We start from the raw sequence: 13,386 nt of genomic DNA, 5'->3' as shown, positions 1-13,386 counted from the left end.
TGTTGTTTTGTCCCCTTTTATTAAAAAGGTTCTTTTCTTTGACCTCAAAACATTTTTAATAAAGAGAACATGCATAAAAATACAGCTGGTCTTTTTCCAAGAGCGACAAAAACTTGCATTGATGTACACACTTTCTTTAATATGTACATACATGAGATGTGGCTCTTAACACCACTCAGACACTAAGAAAGACACTAAGTTTGACCTTTGACCTGTGGGGAATCACACAAATAACTTGATCATTTTACACCTGATTTAACAACATACGCGTTGCTCCCTTTGGTTGACCTTATTGCTTTATAAATATATCATTACATGGCAGCTTAACGCTGCTACTTTGCCTTTTTTCCACTTTGTGTATAAAATCTGATTCACATTAAGCCGAAAATGAGCAGGCCATTAAAACTGATTGTCAAAAAGCTGGACGTGTTCATCCAAAAGTCAATTTTTCGATGAATTCAGCCTCAGAGCTACAACAGATGACATGGCACTTTAACACCCAGGCCTAAAACGTCCACAACAAGCAACCACAGAGGCGAGTATTGCACAGTAACCCAAAAGTTGCATATTTCAGTAAAAGTATTAGAGGGCAGTGAAGCCACAGTTCATGCACAGAAAAAGGTAACTAAGAAAAAGCAAAACAGAATCCAAATGTGGAGAAGTCAGTGTAAAATACCCGATTTGAGAAAAGTTGAGTTGCACAGTGAGCGTCACGAATCCTGCAGGAGGAAACATCATCACACACAGATGTTCACGGCTTGATGCTGATTCTTTTCAATGATTGTCATCTTCAGGGAAATTCAGACAGAAAAAGTTTGACAAATTTTGCAAAAAAGAAAAACACCAAAAGGACATATTAAAAAAAAGAAAGATAAAGGTGTGGTCCATTTCTCTGCTTCCAGAAAGGAAACGTGGCCCTCTCGGACCGTGCTCGACAGACTCTGAGCTTCTCCTGTGAAGCAGATCATCGGGTGACTGAAGGCAAACCGCTGAGCAGCTCGATGGCGCCGTCTGTGACGCGTTCGCTTCTATCAACGCTGACCTACTACGAAGCTGCAGCTTCATCTGAAGGCTTTCCAACTCTGCAGGTTCGTGTTCCAGCGGGAAAAACTGGGTTGGACCCATAATCTTATAAACATGACTCCACATTCAACATTTCAATCTGGAGCCTGAAGACTACGAGACAGAAAATCCTAAATTTGTGTTTTATTTGTGATTAAAAGTACAAGGACATCATCTACCAGCTATTTCACCAAACTGTCTATTGGTAGTTCGAGTGTTTCTGCGTGTTCTCTGTAGTCGGCCGTTTTAATGTACAATTAGGACAAAACCAAATCGTATCTGCTGTGCCGTCAGACAGCATGGCTTTGTTTCCACGAGTTCCTCAAACCACATGCAACTATCCTACACACTAGCTACAAACAGGAGCCTCCGCAGAGGCCGACAGGAAGCACTTTGCAGTTTGGTTTTGGCTTTTTCAAAGCCCCTTTCCTGCTGGCATTGAGTGAATTTTAGTTTCTTGAATCCTGCGAAGCACGAGGCTCAAGTGGCTTCTGATCATGAGCAAAACGACATTAACGCTGAGGGAGAAGGTTTGTAATGAGCCAAATGTGACGTTCGGATTCAGGAAGAACAAGATAAGAGCAGTTTCACCGTGTGCATCTGCATTAACCTGCCGTCAGACCAGGACTGCACTGGCTCTGAGAGCCCAGCGACTGTTTGAATTATCAATTCCTTTGTGATAATGGAAAAAGATTTCATCAGGAGCTGAGAGTCATGAGCTCAGAGAGAAAACACTTCAGCTGAAGTGCTCCTCACACCTGCTCACATTAACCCAGCACACATTCACACGTTCATCAGCCCGCAGACATCTAACAAAACACACGTTCATCAACACTCACGCCGACTGAAAAGTTTCTCCAGCCAATCAGAAAGACAGACGCTCCAGCATTTTCTCTTTGAACAGCAGGTGACGACTTGAGGCCGGTGCACTACAGGAAGGCTGACTGCAGGGGGCGCTGCTGGCGAGCCGGTCCCACCCCAGCAGAGGAGGAGGAGGAGGAGGAGGAGGAGGAGGAGGAGGAGGAGGAGGAGGAGGAGGAGGAGGAGGAGGAGATGAAGGACGCCCGGGGCCTCACGACACGCCGACCAGGAGAGAAGGCGAGCTCACAGAAGCCTCCTGAGTTTTCACCTGAAACACATCCAAAGACTCTGAATCAGCTGGTCTGCAGAACGTGTCGACTGCCATCGATGAAGAAAAACTTCATGAAGGGCAAGACGCTGAACAGGAGGAAGAAAAGCTCCCGGATGAAGAGACGATGAAGACTTTGATGCACAAAGCCGTCAGAGCAAACTATTTAACTTGTGGATTGATGTACAAATGGTTACACTGCGGGAGTTAACGTTTACCGAGCACACAGATTAGTCGTTTTAAGTAACCCGAGGACACACAAAGCCGACTGTGGACTATGGCTTCAGGCAGCACACCAAAAACAGCCGACGTGATTAAAACAGTGAGTAAAACATGAAACAGCACGCGTTGTTGCCACACTAAAAAACAATAAGGCACTGTAGAGGTTTCTTTTAAATGGACCGAGTTCTGTCCACATCCAGCACGTCTCATGGTCCTCTGCGTCTTATCTCACCTGTCTGTCTGTTTTATGGCTTCTATCCATTCATATCAGCACCTGTGTGCCTTTGTGTGAGTGCAGCAGGAGTTACAAACAAACAGGGGCCCACATGTCAAAACATGGCTCCAGAGCGCCACCAGTGGTCAAACATCCACAGGGTGTCTTTATCAACCAGCAGACAAACACTGGTTTTATTGTAAAAAGTGAAGAAGTGAAGTCCTCAGAGAAGCATCAGAGAAGCTCCTTCAGCCTCTGAGTGCAGCTGCTGCAGCTCTGGTTTCATGTTGGACTGGTTGGTTTGCTGAAAACATGCTAAAAAAAAACAGCACATCACCAAACAGCAAGCAGCTTCATTGTGTTATCAGGGCACTGAACCAAACACGGCAAAGCCAGGGTCCGTACCTTTACCAGGCCAGGGGAGCGAGGAAGAGGAGGAGGAGGAGGAGGAGAGAGAGGGGGAGGAGGGAGGAATGGAGAAAGAGGCACAGCGAAGGGAGGAAATCCTGAGCTCGTTCTCCTGAGGAGGCTCAGCAGGAGAGAAGGAAACGAGGAGTTTTACTTGGACTGACTGTTTTTCGCTCATCATCATCTCTTCATCATCATCATCATCATCTCATCCTGACTCATTCTGTACGATCGTGATGCTCAGCGACGTGAAAACCTGAGTCAACGTAAGAACTCACCTGCAGGTTCGTCTTGGCTTTCTTCAAGACGTCCCGAGTCCTCGACACTGCAAACAAACACAGACATCTGTGAGCCATCGTCTGTTATTCAGAGGTCGACCGCAGGTGACAGGTGAGAGTGTCGTGACTGGGTATGAGAGGGGCGTCCTGGAAAGGCTCAGCCGTTCATAGAGGATGGAGCGAGGTTCACCACTTTGTGAACACATGAAGGATGAGGGAGATGAACACATGGAGTCAGAGAACAGCCTCAGAGTTATTTGGTGTCTTTATGTAATAAAGAGACTCACGCTGGCTGACGATAAAGTGCTCCATGCTATCTTTGGTGCGGTTGGAGCTCTTCACTCTCTCCATGGCGTCCTGGAGAGCCTGCTCTTGATCTGAGAGCCTCAGTCGGAGAGAAGCGACCTCCTCCCTCAGAGACTGATCCTACAAACACACACAGACAGACGGATGGTTAGTGTTCGTCCACGCATGCAGACACACACACACAGATCGATGACCGGTGTGAACACAAAGCTTTACTCATGCGACCAATCACAGCACAGGAACAAAGCACAGACGCTGGTTCAGACCTCATTGGCTCTGACCTGTTTGGTTTCCTCCACGTTTGGCAGCGCCGCTCTCCAGAACATCCGGAGCAGAGAGTCGGCCTCCTCCAGGATCTGTCGCAGGGTTTTAGTGTCAGGCAGCAGCTTCCGGACCGAGTCTGAAGGCTGAGACACAAAACACAACATGCTCATTAAAGGTCCTTATGTGAGGGACTGGAAACCGGATCTGTGGTGCTCTTGGTTCCTGGATCTCTCACCTGATGACGGCTGAACTCCTGCGGGGCGCTCAGGGAAAACACGGCAGCCTCCATCTTGCGGAGGAGAGCGCCGCCCTCCAGGATCTGCTGCTGCAGAGCCTTAAAGTCATCAATGTGGCCCACTGCATGGCGGCCATGACGGTTAGCGAACGAACCGTCTGGGGCTTGACCCTGCAGGGTGGAGGCTGCTGGGAGAAACAAGCATGTGACGTGTGGAGAACCAGAAAATCTGATGAGCTAAAGAAAAGGTTAAACCGCTGCAGGTGAGCGTTGCTCTCACAGGTAAAAATGGCTGTTTAAGGTAAAACTGTTCATTCTCTGTGAGTTCTCACCTCGATCCGCTGCTGCAGCCTCTTCTGCATGTTTCCGTGCAGGATGAAGAGGAGACGAAGGACTGACGAGTCCAGTATCTCTCACAGGTGGAGAGGGAACGTTGTCTGTGGAGGAGGATTCACATCAGAACTGAACTGAAAGTCTTCCTCTGCGAGTCTTTTGATTTATTCCCTCCGTGTGCGACATACTGACCGTTGAATAGCTGTCTCCTGGATCGAGGCTGTGTGTCAGCCTGTCCGCTCAGCTGCTGCTCCAGCTGAAGGTGCAGCTCTCTGGGGTCAAAGGTCGCAGCGCTGTGATCGAGGTGGACGCCGTCACTGGCCTGAGCTGCTTGGAAACACACAAACACACATGAATCCTAAAATAATCAGCCAGTAATTTTAACATCGTCATGTCCCTGAATGTCCCGGGGACGGTGAACTCGAACACCTCTCAGGGGGTTCGTGCAGCGTCTGTTACCTGTGTGAGTGTTCGTGCTGACTCCACACACTCGGTGGTACACCTGCAGCTCACACTGAAGAGAGGTGACCAGACTGCGGCTCTCACACAGCTGCTGCTGGAGGACGCTCACCTCGTGCTGGAGTCTACCAAAACACACACGCGAAATCACATCTTATTCAGCCTGTTTCTGTTTACTCACACACACACACACACACACACACACACACACACACACACACACACACACACACACACACACACACACACACACACACACACACACACACACACACACACACACACACACACACACACACCTGCTGATGGCCTCCTGGTTCCTCTGTCTGTCCTGTTTCAGCTGTGAAATCTCTTGGCTGCGAGCTTCGGCCTCACTTTGCAGTTTCCTGCATTGCTCCGCCCACCTCTCAGCCTCTAGCTCCGCCTCCTTCAACCTGGCCCGCTCCAGCAGCGCCGCCTCCCTCAGCTGCTCCGCCTCCTTACTGCCCTCTGCAGGGGACACGTGACAGTACAGAGCTGACGCCAAGCCGATCAAAACCGTTAAGAAGTTCTGTCTGATCGCAGGCTGGAGAGCTCTACATACAAAGAAAGCAATGGACGTCACGGTGGACGTCACACTACCTCTGCTCGCGTCCTTCAGCTGGTTCTGCAGGCTGACGTTCTCCTCCTTCAGAAGTCTGATCTCACTGGAGAGCTGGCCGACCGAGTCCAGACCCTGGATGTAGATGTTGGTGGGAGCACCTGCAGAGGACGGGGAGACGTTAACCACACACACTATGATCCATACTGCATGTTACAAGTCCTGTGACTGAGACTGTGTGCGTGTGTGTGTGTGTGTGTGTGTGTGTGTGTGTGTGTGTGTGTGTGTGTGTGTGTGTGTGTGTTACCTTTCTCAGCGGTGGTGCGAGCCAGTCTCTCCTCCAGTTGCTGTCGGAGGCGATCGTTGGTCTGGATGGAGTCCTCCAGTCTCTGTCTCAGGCTCCTGATCTCTCTCAGGTGCTCCTTCATCAGGTCTGAACCTGCAACAAGAACACAGGTGATGATGTGCAGGTAGATTCCACAGTTTGTTCCACTGTTCATAATATATCACATGCACAATATTTCCTGCTGGGCTTCTACTGTTAACATGCAGGAAGTGTTGAGTTTGAGTGAAGCAGCAGTAGAAGCAATCGTCTGACGTGACTCTGAACTGAACTGATGGAATCAGTGTTGTAGATAACAACTTTTATTTTTCTGTTTATGCTAATGACGTCAGAGAGACTCGGCCACTATTTGAATACAGGCTTTTATTCAAGGATTAACAATTAGGTATAATGGAACAAGAACAGCAACGAGAATCTCAGCTCAAAGATCGGCTCTTAAATTCTCTTTGTCATTAACCAAAGCTAACACTCTTCAGGGACTGACGGTGTATCTACCTGTGTGGCTGGTGCCTGACTGGTACCCCGAGGATCCCGACGACAGGTCAGCTCCAAGTCTCACGGGTCGGGCACCGTAGGTCATATCCCACAATGCACTGCTCTCCAGCAGACTGACCCCAGCTTTCATGGCTGAGCTGGCGTCCGGATTGCTGCTGGTGGCGCTGCTGAAAGGAGAAGGCTGGTATCCGTTGTAGGACAGAGGCAGGAAGGCCGAGGCGTCGGGCTGCTGGTGGGCAAAGGGGAAACCCTGAAGAGGTTTGGCCTGGGGGGTGGAAAACCCTGAAGAGGAGAACAAGAAGGAAGGAAGTAAATAAAAGAAAACATCAAAGAAGATGGAGAGTGTTAGTGAGTCAGAGAGGAAGAGGAGAGGAGAAGACTGAAGGAGAGATGAAGGGATTTCTTCTGATGTAGGAAACAGCCAAATGCAGTCGGTCTGGTTTGGGGTTCCTCAGACTCCAGCTCTCATTAGTGTTTAAAGATCACAGCAAATCCTTCTCAAGCTGGCTGCTGCGGGTTCATTAAGCATCACACGAAGAACTGTTATTCAATGAGAGAGAAAGCACAGTGAGCTGAAGATGAAGGCAAAGAGAGGAGGAGGAGAAGGCACAGAGGAGGTGGCAGTCGGGGGTCAGCTCTCACTTCACCCCCTCCTGTGCGTCGACCCGCAGCAGCACCAGCATCAGTGACGCTCTGCGAGGTGAGGCAGCTTTATAATGGCAGCACCTTCACAAACCACAGCATGGCTCTCTTCCTAATGTCAGCGATGGCCTGACTCACGTCTCTGAACCTCTCAGCCTGGTTAGCAGCTGACTTCAAACACTCGGTTAGTTTAAGTTTTAACACAAACTCGTGCGCATGCAGTCAGACCGACGCACTCTCATTGTCTCCCAGCTGCCTCTGCAACATCTGCAGCTCCTGATGCACCTCAGCCAGGGAGAAACCCACGCCCCCGCCGCCTTGATAACGGGCTCGCAGAGCTGTGGGGTGGGGGTGGAGGGGCAAAGGTGCCCTCTGGGTGGAGGAGGGGGGAGGACGGGAGGGGGTTGAGGTGAAGCCTGAGGCTGGAGCTGGGAGGAGAAGAAGAAGCCAAAGCACAAGGATGAAAGAGAGACAGAGGCAGAAACAGAGAGACCAGACTGCAGGAAAAAAAGCTTTGACAGCCTGAGTCACACACCTGAACACACGCCTACCTGTCTGACTCTGCATGTCTGCGGGTTTGTGTGGCGAGCCGGGGCATTGCATGCTGGGACAGCTGAGCCAGGACTGGGCTCTGTGGGATGAGGTGATGGATGGAGGGACAGACGAGTGATGGGACATGGAGCCACTGTGAGAGCGGCAGTCTGGAAATGAAAAGAGTCCACTGTCACCAAAGGACGTGATGGACGGGACGGACGTGCGGACTAATCCGCCGCAGGAAATAGTCCCCAAATGCACTATTTCCTCCAGTGTGAAAAGCGTTTGATAAAAACTACAGCTTCAGGAAACTAATGAGCCTTTTTAAAATGAAACTGCTCAATATTTGGCTGTATAACAGTATTGATTACTGAAAGCGCTCAGGTGGTGGATGTTTCAGTCAGCAGAGTCCGTGAAGCTGGACGACGGCTGTCATCTGCTCACCTGTGCTCAGTCTGGTAGAACTCCTTGTCTCCTTCTGGCCGAGCTCGCTGGCAGCGTCCACGTCAGAACAAAGCTCCAGGTCATCGTTCGTGGACCCGTGGTCATCGGACACGTAGGAGATGCGATCTGATTGGTCGGTGGTGTCGGAGAGGGCGTGGCTGCTGCAGGGCGTGTCAGAGCGATGAGGGTGATGATGGTGGTGATGCTGGTTTAGTTTGGCGCGCAGAGATTCGATGACCTTGTCCTTCTGCTGCAGCTCTTTACTGAGCCTACACACACACACACACACACACACGCACGCACATGCGCACACACACACACACACACACACACACACACACACACACACACACACACACACACACACACACACACACACACACACACACACACACACACACACACACACACACACACACACAGTCAGTTTTCCAGACCACTAGTCCAGATCAAGGTGCCTTTGAGCAACGATCTCAACACCACAGCGTTTGCTCTTGTTGCTTCCAGCAGTGAATGAGTGAAACTGTACGAGTTTGATCAGAGCAAAAGGAGCTCAACAGTTTCAACAAGGATTCAGTGGGTTTTAAATTTAAGATTAGGGTCTCAAGGTTATCGTTCTTTAATTTATGATGTCCTGTAAGGACAGCTGGTGAGGACAACCTGGGCACAGATGGCAGGACGGTCAGGGCAGATGAGTTCCCTCCAACTTCTAAAAAACGTGACGTTTCCACCACCAATCAATCACTAAACCGTGCCTTAACTTGCTCCTACACCGGTCTGTCAGATCAGGTTTCGTTACATACACGTGAACACACGTGGAAACACAAATCCAGGTGTAAAAAATGATGGAACTGTTTCAGAAAACACAGGCATTTCTTCATGAAACCTGAATAAAAACCTTCAGCGCACCAGGAGAGTCTGAGAGCAGCTGCATAAGTTGCTTTGTGACTTAAAGGATAACGAGCATTAATGAGTAACGACGTAGCAGGTGTGTGAGTCACCTGCCTGCTGATCTGGACTGTCTCGCAGAGGCTTTGCTGACTGCATCACGACGCTTTAGGGAAGCCTCTTAGCGACGCAGCATCACATCACACAGGTGAAACTGCAGACTCACATCTTTGTCAAGAATAACATTTCTACACTGAAACGAGTGAAAGGAAAGCAAAACCTGGACGGACAGACTGACAGAGGACGGCGGAGGGACGACAGGACAGACAACACACTCACAAGTCATGAAACGAGCTGTGTATTCAGCGTGTCCCCTGCAGAGGATTTAATTAACAGTGACGTGTTTGTACACAGATGCTGAGGTGAAGGTCATTCATCCATGTTAATGACAGACTGACACACACACACACACACACACACACACACACACACACACACACACACACACACGCACGCACGCACGCACGCACGCACGCACACACAGCATCAACGTCAGCATACAAAAATACGTTCAGTCTTCAGTCATCTGTCTCAGCGACAGGCGGCATGGTTAGCCTAGCTTAGCATAAAGAGTGGAAACAGAGGGAAACAGCTAGCAGCACCTCTGAAGCTCACTGATCAACATGAAACCAAACCAACACCTGTGCTCACCGGCTGAACCTGGCGACCTGTGCTGCAGCTGCAGACACTGGGCGGATGGATACACTGCTGCTTGTCAAGAAATAGTCCCTCCACCACTACCAGGTGAGGGTAGGTTCATTTGTTCACTCTGGACAGAGCCAGACTTTTCCTTGTTTCTGGTCTTTATGCTAAGCTAGGCTAACCATAACTTGAGTTCAGCTCTGTACTGGACACACGGACAGGACACTTCTCGCGTCTTTGCACTGTAAAAAAGTAACCTGCAGGGTTTTAAAGAAGCCGACATGTTTTCCCGGTTTGTTTCTCCCTCTTACTTGTCGAGTTGTGCGATCAGAGCTCTCCTCTCCCTGTCGGTGATCTTCTTCAGCAGCAGCAGCTCCCTCTCCTGAGCCTTCCACTCCCACAGAGAGAAGGAGAACAGAGAGTCTCTGTACAGCGGGCTGCTTTTCGACAGCATGGCCTTCCACAGAGGAGCCATCAGCCGCCTTCAGCCCGCTCCTCTTACCCAGCTGACGGCTCTCTGCTCGAGCTACTGACTCACCATCTGTCTCCTGATCTCTGTCCTCTCTCGGACCCCGGGGTCGCTTCAAACTTTCTCTGTTTCAGTTTTTCCTCCCGGCCGTGTCTCCAGAGGCAAACGAGCGCAGCTCATTGGCTTAGCGGCCGAGGTCCTGACCCCGGAGCATGTGTGACAGCAGGTACAGTGGACAGGCAGAGCGTGAGCAGGGGATAAAGAGATGTAGGGATGACTGAGCGTGTGGGCGACCAGGTGAAAAGCAAATCCTCCGATTAGACTCGGGCTTCCCGGGGAGATGGATTTTGTGTGGTTCCCTTCACACACACACACACACACACACACACCTACACACAAATCCTGCGAGCGTATCTGTTAGGACCACAGGTGGTAACCCAAATAGATCCCAATTCAAACGGCAAGCACACAAAGACGAGCGCGTGGTAGGTGCAGACCGAAGCCAGAAAACCAGAAAAAGTCCTCTCACACGGCAGATTTAGAGGCTTTGTGCATTTGCTGCAACAACAGGATGACGTCCACGCGTTTCAGGTCCAACTGCAGCAGATCAGTCAGATGGTTTGATGACAGAACAGAGCAGCTGCCAGCATGGATCAGGATAAATGTGTCCACAGAGCTGCTCCAATAAAAGCACAGCTCTGAGATTTCACCCCACCAGCATGTGATGAGGCGAAGCATGAAATGAATTTAAAGGCCCAAATACAAAAATTATTATTATAATTGGCTCTGTGGTGAACCAGAAATGACTCAGCTGCCTGAGGTCACCTGCAGCGGCACTCTGGGTCTCCTTGTCTCCTCTTTTTGTCTGCAGCTCTGCTAAATGTCCCTTTTGCTCTTCACGTGTCTCGTCCCTAAATGAGTCTTTTTTGCTCTGAAGTCTTGACTGTTGGCCTCAGAGGAAAGCTTCTCATAACAACTCTGGACACGACCTACCCCACCAGCTCACACCGCCGCAGCAGCAGCAGCAGCAGCAGCAGCAGCCCTGAGGGGAGATGCGGTAACGACAGAGCAACAAGAAGAGGGAGGCGAGGGAAAGAGGAAGGAGCAAATCAACGGATGTCCGGATCCCGAGGGCTCGTGCGTTCACGCTGCACTGCCCATCAGAGGAAGAATCAGAGTCTGGATGAACGACCATCCACAGAGCAGCGCCTCCTCCTCCTGCTCGTTTGTTTGTTTTCACAGCGCATCTGTCCACCCGCAGAGCATGCCAGCGTCCCCTCTGATGCAGCTCACGGATAACTTCTTATTCTCAGGATTTGCTGAGCAGTTAAAACGAGGCCGGTGTTGAAAGAAGATTCTTCAGGAGGAAACCTGATATCCAGCTTCAGCTTGAAGAAAATCCAAGGAAGTCGAGCGAGGAGGTGGAAGTGAAGACGACTTTCAGTCAGAGCTGCATTGTCCTCTGTCCTCAGACTGAAATCCAGGTTTTTGGTGAGTAAAGCTTATATAATAGAGACGGAGCAGCGCTGGATGTTTAGCATCATGTGCAGCTCTGACACACTGAAGCAAACTGATGCTCTCTCTGCTGATCCACATCCCTCACGTTTCCCCTCCCTCTCCCTCTCTCTCTCGCTCTCTCTCTCTCTCTCTCTCTCGCTCTCGCTCTCTCTCCTCCCCCCTCCTCCCTCCCTCCCTCCCTCCCTCCCTCGGTGCGTTTAGCTGCTCCTGACCTATTTCCCTTCTCTTTGGAGGTCTTAATAACTTAACCTGATTAGAGGCCATGTCAACATGCCCGGAGCCCTACGCAGGCAGCAAAAGCCTCAGCAGCATTACGCCATCAGTGATCATCACACTCACACTGCGCACATGTGACGTACAGAACATACAGTTATCCACACAGCGTATGAAGTGTACTGCGTATACTGTCCTGAACTGTACCACAGTCAAGGGAAATATCAGATTATACTGACTGGCAGGCACCTCTGGAGCCCTGAACAGACACTTTTAGGGAGTTTTATTCTCCTCGAGCAGCTCTAAAGTTGGAGAAATCTTCTTTCATTTCACCCGTCTTGATGGTTTCACACTGTGTGTCAGCTTGTTCCAGCTCTATATGATGTTTTTTACAGACAAGTTCAACCTGGCAGATTTAGTGTCTTTAAAACTTTATGAATCCCCCGCTGAGGATATTAGGGCGTCACAGAAAGGAAGTAACAGTAGCATCAATAAAAAAACAACTATATATGTATATAGTTAATACAGAAAAGTACTCATAATACGACTGAATAGAAATGTGAATTAAATAATGGCTGCCTGGATTCTGTTCACTGACAATGCTTTTATAACTCAGGGGGTGTCAGGGTGCACAGTGGGTTCAAATCCCACATCCTGGGCTAATGTGGGTTAATTAATGCTTGGACATACTGAAATAAACATGTCCAGTCTCACGTGGACCACCAGCTTTCTCTAACCTTCACCACATGCCTACAAATAATAAAAATAAGAACCATGTTTCTTTTAAAGGAAATATAAATGATATAAAAAGATCATTTTTACAAGCCAGGGTTTTGATTTTTCTCTATGAGGACATCTTTCCGTGCCACGTGATAGTCAGTGCATCTGCATGTTTACACACAGTTTGTGATTCAGTCTTAGTGCGACTTAAGTTAATGCAAAGGTTAATGCACCCCCCCACGCGCACACACACACACACACACACACACACACACACACACACACACACACGCTGTGTGTACGCTCAGATTGAGAGGGACGGGCTAAATGAGAGCTGTCGCTGAAAACACACTCCATAATTCCCCTTCACATCTGGTCGGCCATCTGTGCTGCAACAGCACGATGTTAGATTACTGCAGGCTCTCTCTCTCTCTGTCTGTCTCTATGTCTCTCTACCTCTCTGAGGGCCTCTAATTATTCATGCAGCGTTGTTTGTTTATCGGGGTTTGACCCAGCCGCAGCGGTCAAGCTCCAGCCGAAACAGTACCTGCTGATTAGCTTTCAGCTAAGTGCTAATAAGTTAGTAAATGGTGATGTTGTTTTTCCAGCTTTCAGGCAGCAGTTTGACTCTTCTCCTCTCACTCAGGTATGAAAATCAAAGAGCCGTGTTACGAAACACAATTAGGTGTTGTGTTACAAGTGACTGCACATTCAGGACATTCGTCGCTCATCCAGAAGAGGTGGCCACATGCTGCCGTGAAGAGACAGAGCTGCAGCTGCAATACCCAGAAAACAGGCTTGAATCAGGAGGACAAACAGGCTGTTTGACGAACTGCTCACACTGAACAACTTCAGCGTTCATGAGGACTGTGGATTATTTAGAGGAAGTGTTTGTGGAGGAATCTATACAACATACTGCGTTTTAAAG

At 49.5% G+C, this 13,386-nt stretch overlaps 1 protein-coding gene across 1 annotated transcript in view; it reads right to left on the bottom strand.

Annotated features, from left to right (window-relative positions):
- The window catches only part of pde4dip (phosphodiesterase 4D interacting protein), a 29,605-nt gene continuing 16,219 nt past the window's right edge, over positions 1-13,386 (bottom strand). The window contains exons 21-36 of the mRNA XM_070960351.1: positions 7,949-8,217; positions 7,522-7,671; positions 7,207-7,398; positions 6,329-6,610; positions 5,798-5,929; positions 5,532-5,651; positions 5,210-5,399; positions 4,911-5,035; positions 4,644-4,778; positions 4,451-4,555; positions 4,119-4,303; positions 3,901-4,026; positions 3,601-3,739; positions 3,314-3,360; positions 3,033-3,147; positions 1-2,191 (exon numbers count right to left, since the gene is read on the bottom strand). Of these exons, the coding sequence (XP_070816452.1) occupies positions 1,992-2,191; positions 3,033-3,147; positions 3,314-3,360; positions 3,601-3,739; positions 3,901-4,026; positions 4,119-4,303; positions 4,451-4,555; positions 4,644-4,778; positions 4,911-5,035; positions 5,210-5,399; positions 5,532-5,651; positions 5,798-5,929; positions 6,329-6,610; positions 7,207-7,398; positions 7,522-7,671; positions 7,949-8,217 (2,512 nt within the window). The 3' untranslated portion in view covers positions 1-1,991. The remainder of the gene's footprint in view (positions 2,192-3,032; positions 3,148-3,313; positions 3,361-3,600; positions 3,740-3,900; positions 4,027-4,118; positions 4,304-4,450; positions 4,556-4,643; positions 4,779-4,910; positions 5,036-5,209; positions 5,400-5,531; positions 5,652-5,797; positions 5,930-6,328; positions 6,611-7,206; positions 7,399-7,521; positions 7,672-7,948; positions 8,218-13,386) is intronic.

The sequence above is a fragment of the Chaetodon trifascialis genome, chromosome 4 (assembly GCF_039877785.1).
Source record: "Chaetodon trifascialis isolate fChaTrf1 chromosome 4, fChaTrf1.hap1, whole genome shotgun sequence".
Taxonomy (NCBI): domain Eukaryota; kingdom Metazoa; phylum Chordata; class Actinopteri; order Chaetodontiformes; family Chaetodontidae; genus Chaetodon; species Chaetodon trifascialis.
Note: the sequence above shows the minus strand (reverse complement) of the source record. Positions and strands in the feature narration are given on the sequence as shown.